Source organism: Dryobates pubescens, chromosome 21 (genome assembly GCF_014839835.1).
Source record: "Dryobates pubescens isolate bDryPub1 chromosome 21, bDryPub1.pri, whole genome shotgun sequence".
Lineage (NCBI taxonomy): Eukaryota > Metazoa > Chordata > Aves > Piciformes > Picidae > Dryobates > Dryobates pubescens.
Window position 1 is genome coordinate 20,145,227 of NC_071632.1, and position 24,095 is coordinate 20,169,321.

Consider the following 24,095-nt stretch of genomic DNA (forward strand, 5'->3'; position numbering starts at 1 on the left):
ATGGAGCAAAACCAGAAATGGGGAGACTGAGATTGGATGTGAAGAAGTTGTTCCCCATGAGGGTGGTGAGAGCCTGGCACAGGTTGCCCAGGGAGGTGGTGGAAGCCTCCTGCCTGGAGGTGTTTGCAGCCAGGCTGGAGGTGGCTGTGAGCAACCTGCTGTGGTGTGAGGTGTCCCTGCCCATGGCAGGGGGGGCTGGGACTGGCTGAGCCTTGGAGTCCCTTCCAACCCTGACAATTCTATGATTCTATGTCCCTGCTGGCTGCAGGGAGGATGCAGTAGATGATCTTTAGAGGTCCCTTCCATCTCAATCCATTTCAGGAGTCTGTGAACAGAAGGCCAGCAGCAAATACTACAACTGCAGCAGCAGATTCTGCTGTGACCTACTCCAGGTATTTTCACATTGTCCCAAGGAAAGAAGGTGAAGTGAATTGCAGAATGGAAATGAATTGCAGAAGGGTTGGGGTTGGAAGGGACCACTGCAGATCACCCAGTCCAACCCCCCTGCTCCAGCAGGGCACCCACAGCACAGTGCCCAGGAGCACAATGCCCAGGGGGGGTTGGAATCTCTCCACACAAGGAGACCCCACAGCCTCTCTGGGCAGCCTGGGAGAGGGCTCCAGCACCCTCACACCAAAGAAGTTTTCTCCTAAGCCACCATCACAATGTCTAAAAGTCCCTTAAGGAATCAGCTGGGGAAAACCAAAGCAAACCAACCCCAAACCCAGCCCCAACCCAAGCAAAACCAAAACCCAACCCAAACAAACCAAAACCAAGCAGCCAACAACAACACAACCACCAAACCCCTAAAAGCAGCTCAGTGAACCTCTTCTTAGGATCTCAGAGCCCCAGACTGGATTTTCCTGAGGGAAAGGAGGAGGAAGCTGCACAACCTCCTCTGTGACATCTTCCTAACTCCCTGCCTCGATGCTGCCACCCTCTGTTGCCTGCTGGTCCTAGAATCGCGGCTTAGGTTGGGAGGGACCTTTAATGCACATCCAGTCCGACTCCCTTGCAGCCAGCAGGGACATCTGCACCTAGAGCAGGTTGCTCAGAGCCCCAGACAACCTGACCTGGGATGCTCCCAGGGATGGGGCAGCTCCCACCTCTCTGGGCAGCCTGGGCCAGGCTCTCACCACCCCCAGTGGAAAAAAAATAAGTAAAAAAACCTAATCTCTTCCTTCTCTCTAGGAGAATCTCCCTCTTTTAGTTTCAAGCTGCCACAACAGGCCCTGCTCTCTCCACCTTTCTTCCAGCTCCCCTTCAAGCACTGAAAGGCCACCAGAAGGTCTGTCTGGAGCCTTCTCTTCCCCAGCTCTCTCAGCCTGCTGTGGGCAAGGACATCTTTCATGGATCAGGTTGCTCAAAGCAGTGTGCCCAGGTGGCCAAGAAGGCCAATGGCATCCTGGCCTGCATCAGGAAGAGTGGCCAGCAGGAGCAGGAAAGTCATTGTGCCCTGTGCTCAGCACTGCTGAGGCCACACCTTGAGCCCTGTGTCCAGTTCTGGGCTCCTCAGCTTAGGAAAGATGTTGAGCTGCTGGAAGGTGCCCAGAGAAGGGCAACAAAGCTGGGGAGGGGTCTGCAGCACAGCCCTGGGAGGAGAGGCTGAGGGAGCTGGGGTTGCTTAGCCTGCAGAAGAGGAGGCTCAGGGGAGACCTTCTTGCTCTCTCCAACTCCCTGAAGGGAGGTTGTAGCCAGGTGAGGGTTGGTCTCTTCTCCCAGGCAAGCAGCATCAGAACAAGAGGACACAGTCTCAAGCTGTGCCAGGGGAGGTTCAGGCTGGATGTTAGGAAGAAATTCTTCCCATCAAGAGAGATTGGCCATGGGGATGTGCTGCCCAGGGAGGTGGTGGAGTCCCCATCACTGGAGGTGTTTAGGAAGAGCCTGGATGAGGCACTTGGTGCCATGGTTTAATAGATGAGATGGTGTTGGGTGATAGGTTGGACTGGATGATCTCAAAGGTCTTCTCCAACCTGGTTAATTCTATTCTAAACAAAGCTTCATCCAGCCTGCTCATAATCACTTCCAGGGATGAGATATCCTCAGCTTTTCTGAGCAACCCATTCCAGCATCTCACCACCCTCAACTTCACCCCAATGTCCAATCTGAACCTACCCTGCTCTAGCTTCAAACCCACTCCTAGGGGAGCTCTGGTGATGATGATCCCTCTGCTGGGCTTACAACCCTTGCTCGTCAGGGGAAGAGAATTCTCATGCCAGGCCAAGAGGAGAACAAGAGCAAGAGAGCTGGAATCAGTCAGGCAGCTGTAAAAAAGAACCAACAAAGCCAACAAAAAACCATCAACAAAGCAAAGCCAGGTCCTTAGTGAGTGAGTTGCCTTCCTCTGAGCAAGCAGCAAGAGCTCCCAGCTCTGCTCTGCTGCCTTCCTCCCCCACCCCTTCTCCAAGCCCAGCGTGAGGAGCAGCAGAGCCCTCTGTAAGCGACACCAACCCTAATTAATTAATGACTCCCCAGCGTCAGCTCTGGCTGCTGGGTCCGAAAGCAAGGCAGGAAAGAGAGACCAGGGCAGCATGTGGCCACTTCTGGTGAAATGCTGAAGGCTGCTGAGAGCTGGCTGGGTCATTCACCACCTCCCCCTGCTCTGGGCTGCAGCTGAGAACTCAGATACCCTGGGAAGAGAAGATGGCGTGGGATCCACCCCTGCAGCATCCTTTCTCCTGGGCAAGGTCCTCCTCCCTCTTCTTGTCCTGCTCAAGAGCTGCTGTGGCACAGTTAATCGAGGTAAGGAGCATCTTGCTTTACAGATCAGGGGGGCTCGGGGGGGCCCGGGGGGGTGGGTTTTCCATGCACGTTATCCAGGGAGGGCAGACAGCAGGGAATTTAAGGTGGCTCCGAGGAGTTAGAAGCTTCCTTGGGAGGTGTTTGGTGATTTCTACAGGTTCAGTGCTACAAAGTGCTGCTAGAACTCCACTAACTGCTGCTGAAGACAGTCAGCCCTTCAGAGCTACTTTAAGCCCCTGAGAAGAACTTGGCTCGGTGCAGAGGGTCAGAGCACAAGGGTTCCTAGCCCAGTGCAGTGTGCTCAACAGCAGCCCCACACCAGGGATCCAGAGACAAAAGAGAGAAGGACCAAGCATGAGCCAGGTGCTCCAGTCCCTGGGCAAGCCAGGTGCCTGGGCTGCATTTGCCTTCCTCTGCTTCCCCCCCATTTCCTCTAGTTTGACTCCTGAGGGGATGTTCCTCACCCACAGCTCAATTTCAGAGCTTGCCCCTGAGGATGCCTAGGTGCTCCCATGGCCCCAGCTCCCAACAGCAAAGCTGGGATGAGTCAGGAGGGAAAAGCAGCTTTGTAGCACTCAGTTATAGCAGGGGCTGGAACTTTTGCTAGCACCAGTTTCAGAAGCAAGAATCCTGCCTGGAAAGACAGCCTGGAGAAAGGAAGGCTCCAGGGAGAGACCTCAGAGCAGTCTTCTAGTGCCTGAAGAGGGAAAGCAAGCTGGGGAGGGACTTTAGATAAGGGCTTGCAGTCACAGGATGATGGGGAATGGCTTTGAGCTGCAGGAGGGGAGATTTAGAGGACATTCTTCACAGTGAGGGTGGAACAGGTTGCCCAGGGAGGTTGTGGATGTCCCTTCCCTGGAGTGAGTTCAAGGGCAGGCTGGATGAAGCCTTGAGCAGCCTGGGCTAGAGGGAGTTGCCCCTGCCCATGGCAGGGGTGTTGGACCTGGATGATCTTCTAATTCAAGCCATTCTCTGCTGCTTTGAATTGGCAGGCTGCCAAATTTGGGGCGTTTTTAACCCCTTCACCACTTCTTCTGAGTCCTGGCAGGGGCAGCTGCTGGGTGGTGCTGTGGTGTTGATGAGTGCTCAGCTCAGATCTCTGACTTACACTCAACTGCTGGAGAATGGATCTGTGCAGGCACAGCTCTGATGGCTTGACAGAAGAAGAAGGGATTAGTTTCAAGACTCCTTTTTCCCAGCCTATTAAAGCTTCCATCCATGTCTGCCCTGCCCCCCACCTGGCCTTTCACCCAGCCAGGTCTGATGCCTGCAGCCCTTCGTCTGCAGATTTCAGCAGAAGCATTCTGTGCAATTGTGCTGAGCCAATAGAATCAGTCTGGGTTGGAAGAGACCTTTAAGATCATCAAGTCCAACCAGGACCCCAGCACTGCCAGGACACCACTACACCATGGCCCTCAGCACCACACCTCCACAGCTTTGGAAGCCCTCCAGCAATGAAGACTCCACCACTGCCCTGGGCAGCCTGGGCCAGGCCTTGACAACCCTCAGGGAGAAGTTGTTGTTCCTTATGTCCAAGCTAAACCTTCCCTTGGCCAGCTTGGGGCTGTTTCCTCTTGTCTTAACTCCTTGGGAGAAGAGACCAACCCTCACCTGGCTCCAACCTCCTCTGGAGGCCATTGTAGAGAGGCAGAAGTCTCTCCTCAGCCTTTTCTCCAGGCTCAACCCCCCCAGGTCCCTCAGACACTCCTCACAAGACCTATGCTCTAGACTCTTTGCCAGCTTCATTTCCCTTTCTTCATATCCTCATCCCCTGGTCCAAGTATTACCCCAACCCTCTGGCTGCCTCATTGCACACTTCCCAGCCTACCCTGTCTGACCACAACACCCACAGCAACCCAGCCCTGAACCTAAAACTCCTCTACAAGCTCACACACACACCTGCTGTAGACATTGTCCACCTTTTTTGTTTCCCCCTCCCGAGCCCTTCAGCAGCTCTGAAGGTGACAAGTGAGGCAGAACTTGCTCTGACAGTGCACATTTCCCAGAGCACGCTCTGCTGAGCCCAGGCAGCTGTGCAGGCACAGCATCCACCCCACCAAGGAAGAGGCTCCCCTTCCTCAGCAAGTCTGCTGATCACACCAAGCTCTGGGGTGCAGCTGACAGGCTGGAGGGAAGGGAGACCATCCAGAGGGACCTTTGACAGGCTGCAGAGAGGTGAGCCCAGGACAACCTCATGACGTTCAGCAAGACCAAGGGCAAGCTCCTGCAGCTGGGTTGGGGCAATCCCAGGCACTGATACAGGCTGGGCAGGGACTGACTGGAAAGCAGCCCTGAAGAAAAGGACCTGGGGGTGCTGGGGGAGGAGAAGCTCAGCAGGAGCCAGCAGGCAGCACTTGCAGCCCAGAGAGCCAAGCAGAGCCTGGGCTGCAGCAAGAGAAGTGTGGCCAGCAGGGCCAGGGAGGGGATTCTGCCCCTCTGCTCAGCTCTGCTGAGACCACAGCTGGAGCTCTGGGGCCAGCTCTGGAGCCTCTGTTCCAGGAAGGATATGGAGAGGCTGGAAGGTGTCCAGAGAAGGGCCAGGAGGATAAACAGAGGGCTAGAGCTGCTGTGAGGACAGACTGAGATAGTTGGGACTGTTCAGTCTGGAGAACAGAAGGCTCCCAGAAGACCTAATTGTGGCCTTCCAGTATCTGAAGAGAGCTGGGGAAGGACTTTTGAGGGTGTCAGGGAGTGATGGGACTGGGAGGGGTGGAACAAAACTAGAAATGGGGAGACTGAGATTGGGTGTTAGGAAGAAGTTGTTCCCCATGAGGGTGGTGAGAGACTGGCACAGGTTGCCCAGGGAGGTGGTGGAAGCCTCATGCCTGGAGGTGTTTGCAGCCAGGCTGGAGGTGGCTGTGAGCAACCTGCTGCAGTGTGAGGGGTCCTTGCCCATGGCAGGGGGTTGGGACTGGCTGAGCCTGGAGGTCCCTTCCAGCCCTGATAATTCTGTGACTATGATTCTCAGCTGCACACTTGGGAGGAGCTATCCTCAAAACAGAGACAAAAGGGGAAATTCTAGCAATTGTTATTCACCCCCCCTGCAATTTCATGTCCTGCTGTACTCACAGCAGCCTTTCATTAGAACTTGTCTACTTATTGCAGACCAGAAGGAACAAATCTGCTCTGAAAACACAAGCTGCATGGCAGCTTGACTGCCAGCTATCCAAAAATGAGATTAAAGGAGCAATCAGTCTCTGTATTTCCACAAGCAGATGAATACCAGGTGGCTCTGAAGAGCTGCAAGTTCTTTCTGCATCCAATAATTACACAGTGTGCTTATCCTGAATAATTCAATCTATGCCAAGCCAGCCTACCAAAGCCAAATGGAGAGACAGTGGCCTGCTGGAGCAGGGCCAGGGGAGGCCACAGCAGTGCTGGCAGGGCTGGAAGCCCTCTGCTGGGAGGCCAGGCTGAGAGAGTTGGGCTTGGGCAGCATGGAGAGGAGAAGGCTGCAGGGAGAGCTTCTGGAGGCCTTCAGTGCTTCAAGGGCTGAGCAGAGAGCTGGGGACAGAGTTTGGAGCAGTGCCTGCTGGGACAGGACAAGGGCTGGTGGTTTGAAATAAAAGAGGGAGATTTAGACTAATGGAGAAAGACATTTCTTGTGCTGAGGGTGGGGAGAGCCTGTCCCAGGCTGCCCAGAGAGCTGGGAGCTGCCCCCTGCCTGGCACCAGTGCAGCTCAGGCTGGTTGGGGCTCTGAGCAGCCTGCTCTGGCTGCAGCTGTCCCTGCTGGCTGCAGGGGCTTGGGCTGGATGAGCTTTGCAGGTCCCTTCCAACCCAAAGCATTCCATGATTCTACTCTCTGGTTCCTGTGTGCTCAGGGTTACCCCTGGGCTCTGGCAGGGTTTCCTCACCACTGCAGAGGACTTTGATGGACTCACTGGGCAAGCTTTGCCTTCATGGATGGCACATTGTCCATCTTCTCCTTGTTCCTTGAAAGGCAGAGGGCAGCCTCCACTTAAAGCTCAGCCTCCCTAACCCTCTGTGGCCCTTAGGTGTGCAATTAGGAATAAACTTTGCCAGTTCTTCCTTTCTGCTGCAGGGAGAGCAGCAACAGAAGGAGCATTCAAATAGAAGCCCTTGAAATGTCACATCTTTCACAATTGTTTCTTCCCTGCTGCTTAATGAAGCAAATAAAAACCCCTCCTGCCTCCAGCACCTCTCTCTTTTTGCCCTGGGGACAATGCCTCTGCTTCCCACCACTACCACAGCAGTTTCTGCCTGCCTGAAATGAGTCACAAACAAAAGGTCCAGTGTCAAACTGTTCTGACCTAAACCAGCAACTAGCCTGGCAGTGATTGAATGCTTTGGAGTTCAGTAGATGTTTTACAGCCCTGAGTGTCCAGTGCCAGCTCAGATTTCAGACCCAGCTCCTTATGGGGTGATGTTTCCACCTCCCACCCCTTGCTGGGCACTTGGAGGAGCTGCAGAGGTGATGCCTGCACACAATGCAGAGATTCTTTCTTCAGTGCAGCTCTGAGAGACACTGGGGTGAGAGGGACATTCTCAGGCTCCACCACACACAGGGACATCCCCATCACCCCCAGGGACATGCCCCCTAGCAGGGCTTGGGAACTGTTAGGACTTGATGATCTTAAAGGGTCTTTTCCAACCCAAATGGTCCTATGATGATGCCATCCAGTCTTCCCTGGCAGCAGATGTGGTGCCAGCACAGTCAGGGAAACCTGCCATGGTGGGTAATAAAGCAGGAGAGAGGCCAGGGTGTCATGAACATAGTCCTTGGCTTCCACTTCAGATATCCACCCCCCACCCCCACCCCCCCCCAAAGCAGGTCTGCAGGGTTTGAGCCCTTGGAAACCCAAAGTGTGGGGCAGCAATGGGACCCCAGCCCCTGTCCAGTCTCCTGCTAGAGAGCCATTTGATCTCTAGGACACCACAAAACCATTCCTGGCTCTTTTCCCTACCCCTACTCCCAGAAACCAAGCAAAAGGATTAGATTTCAAGGGCAGGATTTACCTGCCCTGAAGAAGACATCTAGAAACTGGATGCCCAAATCTGAGCTAGATCCATGAGCCCCACTAATAACCACTGGTGAGAAAGGATCCTTCCTTCATCAGACCAAGGTAATCTTCCTCAGTGGGATGGATAGCCCCAGGGCAGTGCCACTTGCAGCCATAAAGCACCCTGGAGTAATTAGTTGAGGCTTAACTACCTGTACCACACATTCTACTGCAGCCAGGGAAGGGGAGATGCATTTTATTCAGAGGCAGATGTGTAGCCTGAAGGGTAAGACACAGAAATTGTATCTACAGCCTTGGCATCAACAAGTCACAGGTGGAGATGATCTTAAAGCTCTTTTCTTACCCAGACTACTCCATGATTTCTAAGTGCCTCAGTTTCCATAGAAGATGCAACCAGTGCATCAAGCCAAACTGTGACCATCCAGCCCCTGCTGCCACTGCCAAGGTCCCAGCCCTGAATGCTGCAATCTGTCCTGTGGAGGACCTGGCCACCAACTCAGAGCCCCAAGAATTCTGAGCTTACCAGCTTGCCTTGGGTGGGAAATCCATGCAGCCAGAAAGCAAAGGAGCTGTGAGGCCAGGCTGAGAGAGCTGGGCTTGCTCAGCCTGCAGAAGAGAAGGCTCCAGGCAGATCTCATAACAGCCTTACAGGAAAGATGAGGAGGGACAAGGGGTGAAGGCTTTAAACTGAAAGAGTGAAGATTTAGGTTAGGTGCAAGGAAGAAAATCTTCCCTGTGAGGGAGGTGAGACACTGGCACAGGCTGCCAAGGGGAGTTGTGGCTGCCCCCTCCCTGGAAGTGTTTGAGGCCAGGTTGGATGAGCCCTTGAGCAACCTGACAGAGTGGAAGATGCCCTTGCCCGTGGCATGGCAGTGGGATGGATGTCACAAATTTCCATGAGGCATGGCTGGGTGGTGCTGAGGAGCCAAGACAGCTTGGAAGAAACCAGCTCAGACAGCAACCCTTCTCGCCACAGATGGAGTCTTAATAGCAAGTCCCTGGGAGACAAAGCACTCCAGACTTGGCAGGAAGCATCCTTCATTAGGAAGGGATGAAAATATGGTTTGTATTGAGCAAATGGGAAAGTAATTGGAGAGCAGCTCCAGCTCCACTTTGCTCAGTGGTGTCCATTACAGCTGTGTTTCAACAGCACTTTGATGGGGGAGAAGGAAAAAGCACTGCAGGGAACGAGATGCCTGCTCAGCAGAGGGGTTTGTTAGAAATGAACTGGGGCCAGACCCTTTGCAGTGCTGCCCAGGGGCAGGACAAGAGGTAACAGGCACAAGCTTGAGCATAGGAAGTTCCATCTAAACATGAGGAGGACCTTCTTTACAGTGAGGGTTGTGGAGCACTGGAACAGGTTGCCCAGAGAGGTGATGGATTCTCCATCACTGGAGGCAGTCAAAACCCACCTGGACACCATCCTGTGCAAGCTGCTCCATGTTCAGGGGAGGTTTAGGCTGGAGGTGAGGAGAGAGGAATTGGCCACTGGAATGTGCTGCCCAGGAGTCACTATCCCTGGAGGTGTTCAAAAGAGGATTGGATGTGGCACTTGGAGCCATGGTTTAGTTGTCAGGAGATGTTAGGTATTAGGTTGGACTTGAGAATCTCTGAGGTCTTTTCCAACCTGGTTGATTCTATGCTAAAGCAGGAGGGTTGGACTCAAGGATCTCCAGAAGTCTCTTCCAATCACTGCCACTCTGGGACTCTGTGTTTTCAGCTTCTATCAAAACTGACCTGATAATCCATAGCAGCTCCTCCTTTCAGACAGAAGGCAATGAAGGTGTCCCCAATAATGGAACTATTAAGGTTGGAAAAGACCCCTCCCTAAGATGACCAAGGCCAACCATGCCCAGTAAACCATGTCCTCAGATACATTTAGGATAGGATGCAGGACTAATGACTTGAACAAGATGGACTTGGACTTGTTGGTCTCCAAAGGTTCCTTCCAGCCCCTGCCATTCTGTAATCTGAAGCACTGCCCTGTGAGGAGAGGCTGAGAGCCCTGGGGCTGTTCAGTCTGGAGAGGAGAAGGCTGAGAGGGATCTGATCAATGTCTATCAATAGCTGAGGGCTGGGGGGTCAGGAGGGAGGGGACAGGCTCTGCACAGCTTCACCCTGGGATAGGACAAGAGGCAATGGATGGAAACTCCAGCACAGGAGGTTCCACCTCAATGTGAGGGAAAACTTCTTCCCTGTGAGGGTCCCAGAGCCCTGGAGCAGGCTGCCCAGAGAGGTTGTGGAGTCTCCTTCTCTGGAGCCTTCCCAGCCCCATCTGGATGCATTCCTGTGCTGGGTCCTGCTCTGGCAGGGGGGTTGGACTCGATGACCTCCGGAGGGCCCTCCCAACCCCTAACATCCTGGGATCTTGTGCCACTGGCACCTCTCTGACTGTTTTAGGGACCTTTGCAAGCCTTAAACCGCACTTCTGTTGATGTTTTGTTTTTTCTTCCCCTCCTTTCCCAGGCCACCACAGCACCCCCAAAAAAGAAACCAGACCCTGTGACTTCGGAGACGGTGGTGATCTGGGGGCTGCGGCTCTGGCAGGTGGTTGGTATCTTTGCCATCTTTGTCCTGGCAGTCAGTAAGTTGTAATTCTCTGCCTTGCACCAATCCAAGTAGGACTTGGTCCCAGAGGACTACAGACCAGGTGGCCACGGAGGTCACAGGCTGAAGCATTTTGGGCTGCTCACTGAGGGAGGGCTGCAGCAGGGTGAGGTCTTTGGAGGAACCACAGATAGGTCACCTAGAAACACATGGATCAACAGGGCCTAGCTGGAAGAGAGACTATAGAGCAAGTACAGAGTCCCTGCAAGAGCTGGGACTGTGTTCAGCTGGAGTATCAAGTGCATGTCATGGCCATCCACCATACAAGGTCTGTGTGACCTCCTGTGGTGCCATGCCACGTGCTGCAAGTTTGCAGGCACAGTCAGAGCTTGAGGTGTTCAGTGGCTAAGGAGACTGAGGGTCTCCTTAGCTATTGCCCAGCAATAGCTAAGACGTTAAGAAGGATGTTGAGTTGCTGGAAGGTGTCCAGAGAAGGGCAACAAAGCTGGGGAGGGGTCTGGAGCACAGCCCTGGGAGGAGAGGCTGAGGGAGCTGGGGTTGCTTAGCCTGCAGAAGAGGAAGCTCAGGGGAGACCTTCTTGCTCTCTGCAACTCCCTGAAGGGAGGTTGTAGCCAGGTGGGGGTTGGTCTCTTCTCCCAGGCAAGCAGCACCAGAACAAGAGGACACAGCCTCAAGCTGTGCCAGGGGAGGTTTAGGCTGGAGGTGAGGAAGAAGTTCTTCATAGAAAGAGAGATTGGCCATTGGGATGTGCTGCCCAGGGAGGTGGTGGAGTCCCTATCCCTGGAGGTGTTCAGGAAAGGATTGGATGTGGCACTTGGAGCCATGGTTTAGTTGTCAGGAGGTGCTGAGCGACACCCAAAAATCTGAGGGACAGCAACTTCTGCCCCTTGCCTGCTCTCCATCGACAAAGCTTATGCTAGTTTGTCACATGCCACAGCACCCTCTGCAAGCCAGCACAAGGCACTCCACCGAGCACCCTGCTGACTCCATACAGCCTGGGAAAGAGGCATCAGACTCAACAAGAAGAGTTCAGAATGCACAGGCTGGGGGAGGAGTTTCTGTAGCTGCTTTTCCTCTTTGTTCAGGGAAGGGGAAGGCAATTGTAAAGAGGCTTTCACCCAGTAGATCCAAGGGTTTGATTGCTTGGTTAGCAACTGGCTTTGGCAGTGCCAGGTTGCTTAGGGAAAGGCTGACAAACACAGGTTGCCCAGGGAGGTGGAGGGGTGACCATCCCTAGGGGTGTTCAGGAAATGTGTGGCTATGGCACTGTGGGACATGGTTTGATGGCCAGAGTGCTCTGAGGCTGAATGTTGGACTCAATCTCATAGAATCACAGAATCACCAAGGCTGGAAGAGACCTCAGAGATCATCGAGTCCAACCTCTCACCACAGCCCCCGTGACTAAACCATGGCACCAAGTGCCACCTCCAATCCCCTCTTGAACACCTCCAGGCGTGGGGACTCCACCACCTTCCTGGGCACCTCAGAGGTCTCTCCCACCCCAAACAGTTCTTTGGTTCTATGCAAGCAGTCAGCTTTACAAAAACCAATAAGCACAAAGTGAAGATCTGAACTCTGCACCATGCCTGTGACCCCAGATCAGAACAGGGCAGTTTCAAACACAATGACATCAGAATCACCCCAGCAGGCAGTCAGCGCTCACCAGTTCCTCGTATCTCGCTCCGGCAACATCCTCCTCCTCCTTTCCTTTGTGGTCTCCAAAGCATTGATGGTTCCCCAGCTTTACAAGCAACGCTTGGAGCCTCAGGAGCAGACAGGTTTTTGTGTGAGTGAGCTCTTGGAAGCTTCCTTGCTGTCAGTCCAGACAAGCAGGCAGTGTTCTACTCTTCTGATGGGACAAGAGCTGGAGAACAGCTTCAGTGAGGCTTCTTTCTCTTGGTTCCAGGAGCAGCTTCCCAGTCGGAGCAAGAAGACAGCACAAACCTCTCACAGCACTAACCCTCTGCACCAGAAAACAGAAGGGCATCCTTCCCAGGGCTCCTCAGGGCCTGCACATGATGCCCCTGGCTCATTATCTCACCTTGTTATCAAGGGTGTGCCTGCTTTGTCATGTGAATTCAGGAGGAGTAAAGGAGGATGGGGAGAGGAAGTGAGAAGTTCAGGACACTAAGTGGTTCGGTCTGGGTGAATGGGTAACGTTTGAACTGGATTCCTTTCAGATGAGATGGAAATAGAAGGTCCTAGATGTGTAGGATAATTGCTAAGGGCAACCCCAGGACCCGACTGGAGTTCCCCACCTGAATTCAGGATCCTCCGTGCTCTTCCACCCCACAAACCTGCTCCTCCTGAGTGACTGAGCCTGCAGACACAGGTGTCACAGAATCCCAACATGGTAGGGGTTGGAAGGGACCTTTGGAGATCACCCAGTCCAGCCCCTCTGCTAAAGCAGGGCACCCACAGCAGCTTGCCCAGGAGCACAATGTCCAGAGGGGGTTTGGAATCTCTCTACAAGAAGGAGACTCCACAACCTCTCTGGGCAGCCTGGGACAGGGCTCCAGCACCCTCACAACAAAGAAATTTCTCCTCCTGTTCAGATGGAACCTCCTGGGGTCCAGTTTGTCCTGCCCCTGGGCACCACTGAGCAGTCTGGCCCCAGCCTCCTGCCCGCAGCCATTCGCCATTGATGTGCCTTGCTCAGCTCCCCTCTGGGGCTGCTCTTCCCCAGGCTCAACAGCCCCGGGGCTCTCAGCCTTTGCTCCTCACAGAGACGATGCATTTTTCCTCTCAATACGATGGAGGTGTGGTTTCCAACGCCTGCTCTTCACCACTTCCACGAGATGGCAACATTGCATAACGAAAGGCATAACAAAAGGGGACGAACTCCTTCCTCACATCCGATCTCAATCTCCCCATTTCTAGTTTTGCTCCATCCCCCCCAGTCCTATCACTCCCTGACGCCCTCAGAAGTCCCTCCCCAGCTTTCTTGGAGCCCCCTTCAGACACTGGAGGGCCACAATTAGGTCTCCTGGGAGCTTTCTCTTCTCCAGACCAAGCTGGGGAGGCTATCTGAGGAGATCTTCTGACTTATCATAGAATCGTCAGGGTCGGAAGGACCCTCAAGGATCATTCAATTCCAACCCCCCTGCCACGGGCAGGGACACCTCACAGTGGCTCAGGCTGCTCAGAGCCATGAAGCTTTTCTGGGCAAGCTACAAACCAAAGGGAGCAACTCTGAGCTTTATCCAGCAGAGGCCAGAGGATACTAAACGTGTGCACACCTTTTAGCAGAAGGCTTTTCTGTCTCTCCTGCAGCAGCTGGAAACCAGCATCCTGTGAAGGCCTCTCTCCACCAGCCCCATCTCAGCTCCAGAATCACAGAAACATTCAGGTTGGAACAGAGCCTGAGGATCACCAAGTCCAACCCAGAACCCTGCTCTGCAAGGGTCACCCCCAAACCATAGCCCCCAGCACCACATCCAAAGCACCTTGAAACACAGCCAGGGTTGGCAACTCCACCACCTCCCTGGGCAGCACATCCCAGTGCCTGTTTCTGCTCTGTGTTGGGATTGTGCTATGAGAGAAAGAAAATCTGGGGAGTGAAGCAGCCCACAGGAAGCAGCACATGCAGAGCATCAGCCAGGCCATGCCAGAGGTATAGGCTTCAGGGATGTTTGTGCCATTACCCAATTCCTATTCATCTCCTAAAACACCAGGAACATCAAATCTTTTTGCTGCTACTGGAGCTCATTTTTAAAGCAAACACAACCTCTCCAGGGGGAAAAAAACACCACCAAGTCTGGGCAGAAAGGGAGGGAAAGAAATGGTTCTGTGATTCCACACCCAGCAGAGCTACTCACTGCTGCTCCTCTGCCTCCAAGGTTGCAGCGCAGTCATTGTCCTCCTTGGTTAAAGGAAACCTTTCCTTTGGGTTATCTGAGTCAGGTCGAGCAAGAGAGTCCCAGCTGAGCCTTGGAATCCTTATCAGGGCTGTCTCTGAGCACCAGGCATCCCTCAGCTTCTCTGGATGGCTTCTCTGAGTGCTGGTTGATAAGATAGGAGACCACTTGAGGAGCAGAAACAAGAGCTGCCCCTAAACTTTTCTTGGAGAGTCTTTGATGAGACAAAAGCAGACAACTAACTAAGAAGAGATTAGCTGCCAGGAGGGTTTGATTCACTCAGGTCATTGGTATCTGGTTTCCTGGTCTTGCTCTTGGGTGTTTTTGGGTGGCCCTGGGAAGGCTGTAAACACGGAACTGAAGCCCAAAGCTGTCACCCTGCTAGGCTGGGATTGAGTCATAGCCTTGGAATCTTGCACAGCCTGTTTCCTCCACACAGACTGAGGACCTTGCCCAAAAGTATTACCCTTTGCCATGCTTCTGGCACAAACCCCTCAGTCTTTGTGGCTGTGATGGAGGAGGAGGTGATCCTCATCCATCCCTGGGCAGCATCTGGCCCAAGGCTTGCTCATTGTCCTCTCCACTGACTCACCCTTTTCTTTGGCATCACAACCACCATCAAGGTTCTTAAGCAGGCCTTCAGGTTGTTGATTTTCCTCTCTGGGTGTTACTTTGGTTTCAAAGTCTGCTGGTTTCCTTCTTCACACACAGCCCCAGGCCTGTGGACAGCAGCCCACCAGGGAAGATGCAGGCAGCACCTCTTGGAGCAATGCCCTGCTGATTCCTGCAGAGGCAATCCGACAACCCTCACAGTAAAGAACTTCTTCCTTAGGTCTGGGTGGAAATTCCTTTGCTGCAGTTTATGCCCATTGCCCCTTGTCCTTTCACAAAGGAACCACCATGGCTGAAGTGTTCCAGTTGCTATCTGGTGAATATTCCTTCTCCTGGACAACAAATAACCTGTGCTGCTCTTGTTCTGTACTATCATGTTACCTTAAACTCCCCCAGCTCTGCATGCTCACATGCCCGAGGCTACTCCAGAATTAGCTGTTGTGATCCCTATCAGCTCAAAAGCTTTGGACATGGCATTGCCTGAGGCTGGCTGGTCTCAAAGGTGTCAGCTGCCAGGTCACACAGGCTGTGTCTGGAGCCTCAAGAGGAAGAACTGGGGTGTTAGACCGTGGTGGGACTCCAAACCACCCTTGCTACATGGGTGTTCCTACCTGGGAGCCTGACCTACTTCTTCATCCTCCCCCCCACTCAGAGGACATTCAGACTCAAGGCAATGTGGTCATGGAGTGCACAGGTGGACTGTGGCAACAGAGATGGAGACTTACAGAGCACTGTCCCAGGCTGCCCACACAGGCTGTGGAATCTGCATCTCTGGAGAGACTGCAAAGCCACCTGGGCAGGCTGCTGTGGGTGCCCTGCTTCAGCAGGGGGTGTTGGACAGGATGGTCTGCAGAAGGCACTTCCAACCCCCACCCTGCTGGGATTCTGGGGTTCAATGACCAGCCCTACAAACAGCCACCCAAGAGCTAATGTCCTAGAGAGTTTGGTAGCCTTCCCTGATCATTACAGCATCACAATTAGACAGTAATTAACACTGCCATGAGCATGTGCAACAGTCAAAACACCAAACCTCTTTCCTGCAAGCATCACTGTAGTCAGAGTCACAAATTTCCAGGCTCCTCAAAGAGCATTTACCCAGCAGTGCTACATTTAACATGCAGTGGAATAAATCTGCATGCATTGCTTACATTATTAACAGCAACCTGGCTCCTTAATTAACTCAGAACAGCACAAGCTAGGAGGCTAAATGTTAATTGACTGCTCACTGGCAGACTCTGTCTTTCAGCTTCCAAGGGAACCAACCTACTGTGTATTGCAGCCAGTTCCACAGAATCCCAGACTGGTTCTGGTTGGAAAGGGCCTTTCAAGTCCACTTAGCCCAAACCCCTGCAGCCAGCAGGGACAGCTGCAGCCAGAGCAGGTTGCTCAGAGCCCCAGACAACCTGACCTGCAATGGGGCAGCTCCCACCTCTCTGGGCAGCCTGGGCCAGGCTCTCACCACTCTCAGTATGAACAATTTCTTCCTTCTCTCCAAGTCTGAATCTCCCTCTTTGAGGTCAAACCATCACCTCTTGTCCTGTCACTTACACACCCAGCCAAAAAGTCTGTCCCCAGCTTTCCATTCCATTTCTTAAACCCTTCCTTTCCCAGCCCCAGCCCTGAGCAGTCCCTGGAGAAGATCTTTCACATCTTACCCAGTTGTTTATTTCCTTCTTGATTTTGGTTTCTTAAACTTACTGCCCCAGCTAAACTAGAAGCAACTGTGTGGTTGCTGATGAGCTAAATTCACTTAAGTGAAAAGAAACAAGAGGCCATGAACAGGAGAACTTGGCCCCATGGATATTTAGCTTGAGCTCATCAAGCTGCTTCCATGGTCTTTTGCATAACTTCTTAAGTGGCCTCAATCATGGAAGAAAATAGTTTAGTTCAGGCCAGTGGGAGCAAAGAGACAGCCCCTGCTGGGTTGCAAGCACCTGATTGTTTATGATGGAAATGATCTGTTTGCCACTGGCTCTCTGGCTGCTCTTCAAATGAAAGGGTTTGGGGGCCACTCCTCAGCTCCTCCAAACCCAACAGCATTGGGAATGCAGCCTTGATCAGACATGGGCCCTGGGATAAATGATGGAAACCTGCCAAAACCTCATGCCCACATTCTCCACTTCTTTTGGGTACACTAAGAAGAATGTGACCAGAAGGTTGAGGGAGGTTCTCCTCCCCCTCTGCTCTGCTCTACCGAGGCCTTTTCTGGAGGACTGGGTCCAGTTCTGGGCTCCCCACTGCATGAGAGACAGGGAACTACCAGAGAGAGTCCACTGCAGGCTGGGAAGCTGCTGAGGGGCCTGGAGCAGCTCTGTGACCAGCAAAGGCTGAGAGCCCTGGGGCTGAGAGCCTGCAGAAGAGCAGCCCCAGAGGGGATCTTAGCAATGCTCATCAATGGCTGATGGGTGGAGGCAAGAGGCTGGGGCCAGGCTCTGCTCAGTGGTGCCCAGGGACAGCACAAGGGGCAAGAGGCACAAACTGGAGCCCAGGAGGTTCCACCTGAACAGGAGGAGAAAGTTGTTTGTTGTGAGGGTGCTGGAGGCCTGTCCCAGGCTGCCCAGGGAGGTTGTGGAGTCTCCTGGTGTGGAGAGATTCCAAACCTCCCCTGGGTATTGTGCTCCTGGCCAAGCTGCTGTGGGTGCCCTGCTTTAGCAGTGGGGTTGGACTGGATAGCCTCCAGAGGGTCTCCCTTCCAAGCCCTCCCTGCTGGGATTCTGGGATACTCCAAACATCCAGAAAGGAACAATCCTCAGAGCTCTTTGTTATTTCCTGAGTCAGGGATTTTAGTTTATGATGGAGAATGTGTCTCCTGCAACACTTCTTTTGTCATCACAGGCAGCACAAAGTTGACTCCTTCAACTCACTCATTCCATAATGACCACCAAGTGTTTGTTAGCTTCTGGAGAAATCACATCTCACATGGTCAGCCTGGCAGGAAGGGTAAGAACCTATTTGATAGCTTGTCAGCTTGAATCTTCAATGTGGAAAGAGAGCACCATGTGCTGGATCAGACCTGACTTTTCAATGTACAATACAAACGCTCCTTCAGAGGAAGGAAGAATTCAGCTGGGGCTGTCAGGGAGCTGAAAAGGTGAGGGGGGGGGGAGGGGAGGAACAAAACCCACAACAGACTTTTTTAGAAGCCAGAGAGCAAAGCAATCCACAGCTTCTTACTGAAGAAGAAAAAGGCTGTGGTTTAATTTTGCAGTGTCACAAACCAGGGATTAGATCAGGGGAGCTGAGAAATTGAGGAGAATTGGAAATGACTCCACTGGGTTTTGTCACACAGGATCCCTCTTCTGCTGCTTGATGAGGTTTGCTAGCAGAGAAGCATAGAATCATAGAAGTGATTGTTTTATTTGAAGGTGACCTGCAAAGTCATCAAGTCCAATCTTTAACCCAGCACTGCCAGGTCACCACTAAGCCATGGCCCTCAGCACCACATCCCCACAGCTTTGAAACCCCCTCCAGGGATAGGGACTCCATGGGGACACCTTGCCAAGCACTTGGAGGAGGAAATTGTTCCTCATGCCCACCTTCAACCCTGCTCAAAAGCCAGTGCCCAGCTTTCTGATCAGCCCTGGTTAAGTCCTGAAAAGCCACCAGAAGGTGCCCCTGGAGCCTTCTCTTCTCCAGGCTGCCCAAGCCCAGCTCTCTCAGCCTGGCCTCGCAGCCTTCCATTCTCTGACCATTTTTGTGGCCTCCTCCAGCTTCTCCCTGCCGCCTGCCGGCTGCAAATGGCCCAGCTGGAGCCACTGACTAACCTGAGCGCTCCTGCTCCCTCTGTCCCTCGGCAGTTATCACCCTGTGCTGCATCTTCAAGTGCCGGATCCCCCGCACCAGGAAGGAGATCGAGGCGCGCTACGCCCAGCGGCAGGCGGCCAAGAACTACGCAGACAAGCTGGACACGGTGCCACCGCTCAACGAGCTGACTGAGATCCCTGGAGGTACTCCCCATGCCCCACACCTGCACCTGACACCCATCCCTGCTTCTGCTGGCTGCGAGGATGACCACGAGCCAGCAGTCTGCTCTTGTGGCCAGGAAGGCCAATGGCATCCTGGGGTGGGTGAGAAGGGCTGTGAGCAGTAGGGAGAGAGAGGTTCTCCTCCCCCTCTACTCTGCACTGGTGAGGCTGCAGCTGGAGTGTTGTGTCCAGTTCTGGGCCCCTCAGGTCAAGAGAGACAGGGAGCTGCTTGAGAGAGGCTGGTGCAGAGCCACGAGGATGAGGAAGGGAGTGGAGCATCTTCTGTACCAGGAGAGACTGAGGGAGCTGAGGGCTCTTTGGCTTAGAGAAGAGGAGACTGAGAGGTGACCTCATCAATGGTTATAAAGCTGTGCAGGGTGAGTGCCCAGAGGCTGGAGCCAGGCTCTGCTGGGTGCTGCCCAATGCCAGCACAAGGGGCAGTGGTGGAAGCTGAGGCAGAGGAAGTGCCATGTGAACATGAGGAAGAATTTTTTCCCTGACAGAGCCCTGGAGCAGGCTGCCCGGGGGGTTGTGGAGATACTCAAAACCCAGCTGGATGTGTTCCTGTGTGCCCTGCTCTAGGTGCTCCTGCTCTGGCAGGGGGCTTGGACTGGATGAGCTTTGGAGGTCCCTTCCAGCCCCTGAAATTCTGTGATTCCCTATGCATGAATGCAAAGGGCTTGGTCCTTCCTCAGTGTGAATCACTGTGGTTCCTTGGGTACAATGATTGAGAGTTTCATGGTGCCCTGTTTGGATGGCCAAGGGTCCTTCTGTCACTGCTCTCTGCTCCCCTCACTCATCTTTCCTCATTCTGCAGGCTCTACTGAAACCCTCCTAACTCTCTCTGGACATGTCCAGTCCAGACCTCTCAAATCCCTGCCTGTGGTGAAAGAAGAAGATGAAATGACTCTGCAAGGACATTAGGGGACTGCCTTCCTGTCTGTCTGTCTGTGGCTTCCCTTTTCTGATGAGATCCATCACACCTTGGACTCCCCACTGCTCACTTCCCTCTCTGCATTTGACCTCTTCTTTTCTCAATACCTTTTTAGGAACTGTTTTTTATTCCTTCATCTTTCCTGGGTCTCTGCAAGCCTTGTGCTCTACAGTTTGGTAAGAACTGAGAAGCTCCTTAACTCCAGGTGGCTTCAGTCCCTGAGACTGGTGAAAGAGGCAGACAGCATCACTGCAGAGAGAAAACAATAAGATCCAGAACTAAGTGCTTAGCAGTAGGAACTTACACAGACCTCCATATGCCAGGGGTGCTCAGACATCTCACTGTGCCTGAGGAGAGCCAGACCAACCTCTGGAGCTGAGCCCAGCTGGCATGACTGAGTCCTTGTCCATACAGTTTCATAGATTCCTGGAATGGTTTGGGTTAGAAGGGACCTTGAAGATCATCTGGTTACAGCCCCCCTGCCATGGGCAGGGACACCTCTCACCTAGATTTGGCTGCTCAAAGCCTCATCCAGCCTGGCCTTAAGCACCTCCAGGGAGGAGGTGCTATTCTATTCTGTTTAATCTATTTAATTCTATTCTAGTTAATCTCTTACACATATGAGCAATCACACATGAAAGGGTTCACCCTGCAGCCTTTGATTTCCTTCCCAGAGGACCAGATTTGGACTCCATAGAGGTCACCTATCAGTAGATCCCAGAGGGTGTGAAGGATCATGGCTGTGGAGAGCAGAAAGCCAAAGCCACTCATTTATGGCTGCATCCTCTTCCTGCCAGGCTGGAAAGCCAACACGTTCAGGATAAGGATATGCAGAAAGAACACTTGGGCAGCAGAAATGGCTGTTTCCCCCCAGAACATTTTGACCTCCTGGAAGCAGCCTTTAGGCCCCACCAACAGACTCCATCCAAAACCCATTTCTGCTGTGGGTTTGATCAGACCACAGCAGATTGTTGCAGCATGAGCTCACGAGTAAATTGCCACCAAAAAATGCAGCTGCTGGGAAGTCAGCTGCCCCAGACAGACTGCTTCAACTCTTACCCAGCTTAATGTGTAAGTTGAGTAAGGTGATCACCCCTTGACAATTTGAGTAAGGTGACCACCCCTTGACCCCTGAGAATCCCAGAACAATGGTCCTGGGGTGGTGCAGGGGGGGAGGCTGGTGGGTGACATGTGGCTGAGTGGATGCTGGTGTCTGAGAACTTCTGATTGTGTTCCCTGAAGCTCCTGCTTGCTCAGAGCCCCAGAAAACCTGCCCTTGAGTAGTTGCAGGGATGGAGCACCTACCATCTCTCTGGGCAATGTGGGACAGGGGCTCATAAGCCCTGTGAGGAGAGGCTGAGGGAGCTGGGGTTGCTTAGTCTGGAGAAGAGGAGGCTCAGGGGAGACCTTCTTGCTCTCTACAACTCCCTGAAGGGAGGTTGTAGCCAGGTGGGGGTTGGTCTCTTCTCCCAGGCACCCAGCACCAGAACAAGAGGACACAGTCTCAAGCTGTGCCAGGGGAAGGTTAGGCTGGAGGTGAGGAGAAAGTTCTTCCCAGCAAGAGAGATTGGCCACTGGGATGTGCTGGCCAGGGAGGTGGTGGAGTCCCTGTCTCTGGAGGTGTTCAAGAGGGGATTGGATGAGTCACTTGGAGCCATGGCTGAGTTAGTCAGGAGGTGTGGGGTGACAGGTTGGAGTGGATGATCTCTGAGGCCTTTTCCAACCTTATTGATTCTATGATTCAATGTGATCCCAAGGCAAGGTTGCAGTGAGTTGCAGGAGAGATGTTTCTGTTCCTTCTTGTGGAAGGACTCAGCTGCACATTGTGTGAGCATCGCTGGGAAATGCTTGGGGGCTGTGTTCATGGAGCAGTTCCTACCCACAGGAGACATTTCCTCTGACAGATGCCCAACTCAGCTCCTGAAATTAACTCAGTTCTGCTTTATCTCCTTTGTCTACCTTCTCAAAACAGACAGGAAAAGCCACTGGGCAGTGAGCAAAACATCTGCATGGGCCAAGCCCCAGCAGAGGGATTTTCCCCTTGCCCAAGGTTTGCCAGCAGGGAGCAGGAGCTTTGCCCTCTTCCTGGCTTATGTCAACACAAGCTAACTGCTTTTCTCTTTCCTCTTTTCCCACCCTTGCATACAGCTCAGTCTGCAGAAGAAAAAAAGGAAGAGGTTCCCACTGTGTCTGGAAAAGTGGACAAGGCTCAGGGTAAGAAAGATGGAGCCAAGGATTCCAAAAAGAAGGATGGTGAAAAAGACCAGAAAGAAGAATCCAAGAAAGAAGGGAAGGATGGGGCCAAAAAGAAGGAAGGGGAAAAGGGAGAAAAAGGAGAAAAGGAGGAGAAGGGAGAAAAAGATGACAAGAAGCAAGGTGCTGGGAAGAAAGGTGAAAAAGAAGGTGAAGCATCAAAGTCAGGAGGAGGCAGCAAAAGCAATGGCAAGGCTGGCGGGAATGCCAAAGCCCCAGCAAAGAAGAAGTGACCTTGCTAAGAGACAGTGCTGGAAGTCTTTTGGGGAGGGACAATGTCAAATCCCTGTGGGAAGAGCACTGGGAGCAGACAGGAGATGCTGCCTCCATCTTCTCAGGCTGCTGAGTGCCACTGGATGTGTGCATTTGTTACCTTCTGAAGACCAAGTCACTGCTGTTTGGCCACCAGAGAAAGACCTGGCCACAGCTAACACTGTGCAGAGCTGCATGACAGCAACAACTGCAACCCAAGTGCAGCCTGGGGTGAGAGCAAGGACCTTGGATCAGCATAGAACCTGGAGTGGGAACAAGGACTTTGGGTGAGCACAGAACTTGGAGTGAGAGCCAGGGCTTTGGGTGAGCATGGAAATGCATATGGATGAATGTCTAAACTAATGGGAGGCCAGGACCTCCCATTAGGAGGACCTTAAGAAGCCTGATCAGTATTTACTGGCACTCAGCTCACAGGATCATCACAGAGTCAACCAGGTTGGAAGAGACCTCCAAGACCATCAAGTCCAAGCAGTCACCCAAGCCTAACTAATCAACTAAACCAAGGCACTAAGTGCCTCATCCAGTCTCTTCTTAAACACCTCCAGGGATGCTGAGCCCACCACCTCCCTGGGCAGCCCACTCCAAAGGGCACTTGGGCAGCAGAAATGGCTATTTCACCCCTGAGCCCTAATACATTTTGATATTTCTTCTTCTTTCTGTGAAGAACTTCTTTCTAGGATCAAGCCTAGACTTCCCCTTGCACAGCCCTGGGTCATCTGAGGGCTTTATCCACTCATTTCTGCCTGGTGAGGGTGGCAACTAAATGGGTGGGATGGAGGAAATCTATTCCTGGGGCTTGCAGACTCTCAGGGAAATCTGCTGCCTAGCAAAATGTGTCCTGATGCCTGATGGAGAGAAGTTAATTTACAGCCATGGTCCAAAACCAGAGTGTTTCCCCTTGGCTTGAAGAACAGAGCTCAGGTGGAATCTGGAAGCCAGATCTCAGAGGATGTAAACTATGGCTGCTGGACAGGAGCACACTGGCCAAGGGCAGCCTGTGAGCTGCTCTTTACACCACCAGATGGTGAAATTGCACTGGGGAAAAGACAACCAGCAGATGCCGAAGCTTTGCAGTATCACTCAGCCTGGAGACAGCCTGATTTCTCTGGGAACATCGACGAGACAACAAATCCCAGCACCCAGAAGCAACGTTTAGGTCCCAAGGCTCAGACATCCAGGTAGTAATGAAAATGAGCCCCAGACGTGCACGACAAGGGTGGTGTGGAGAGAACAGACAGAGCTGCTAGGACTGAGGACTTGGAGGATGCTCTGCTTTACTTGTTCCACAGCTTTCCACTAGAGGGGACCTCGTTCTTCTCCTCTCTAATATGTGGAGACAGCTTTAAAAGCAGTGTGTGCTGGATGTGTTTTGCCTTATTTGTGTCGTTAAAGCAAGCCTGGTAATATCTCCTTTTTTTGCCACCTAAAGAAGACCTCCACAGCACTGATTTATCTACCTGAGCCATCATGTCATCTTCCAGTGTTGTTCTGCCACTGGCTATAAGAGAGGGGAGAGTTCAGATGACAGGAGCTTGGTGCTGCCAGGACATCACTTGAGGAAAGAGTCACTGGTGGATAAAACTGATGCCAAGGGGTGGAGGTGAGGATCTGAAGTCTGGATGAGCAGGTCAACAGGAGGGGGTGGAAAGAGGAAGCCTTTTAATTTCATTCCTGGTTCACCTTATTGCTGTCTACAACTACCTGAAGAGGGGATTGGATGTGGCACTTGGTGCCATGGTTTAGTAGTCGTGAGGTTTTGGGTGACAGGTTGGACTTGATGATCTCTGAGGTCTTTTCCAACCTTATTGATTCCTTTCATTGGGATGCTCCTCACAGCTCTTTTGAGGTTGTGATTCCAGGGAAAAGGATGTCTCCTCTTAGCTTAGGGCCAGGAAAGCCCTCCAGAAG

At 52.8% G+C, this 24,095-nt stretch overlaps 1 protein-coding gene across 1 annotated transcript; it reads left to right on the forward strand.

The window, feature by feature from the left end:
* Positions 1-2,638: 2,638 nt before the first annotated feature.
* Positions 2,639-22,371, forward strand: TMIE (transmembrane inner ear). The gene is made up of 4 exons (XM_009907778.2): positions 2,639-2,742; positions 10,192-10,309; positions 18,560-18,709; positions 21,810-22,371. Exons 1-4 carry the CDS (start codon positions 2,644-2,646, stop codon positions 22,145-22,147), a joined length of 705 nt encoding a protein of 234 aa, XP_009906080.2. The 5' UTR covers positions 2,639-2,643; the 3' UTR covers positions 22,148-22,371.
* The last annotated feature ends 1,724 nt before the right edge of the window (positions 22,372-24,095 follow it).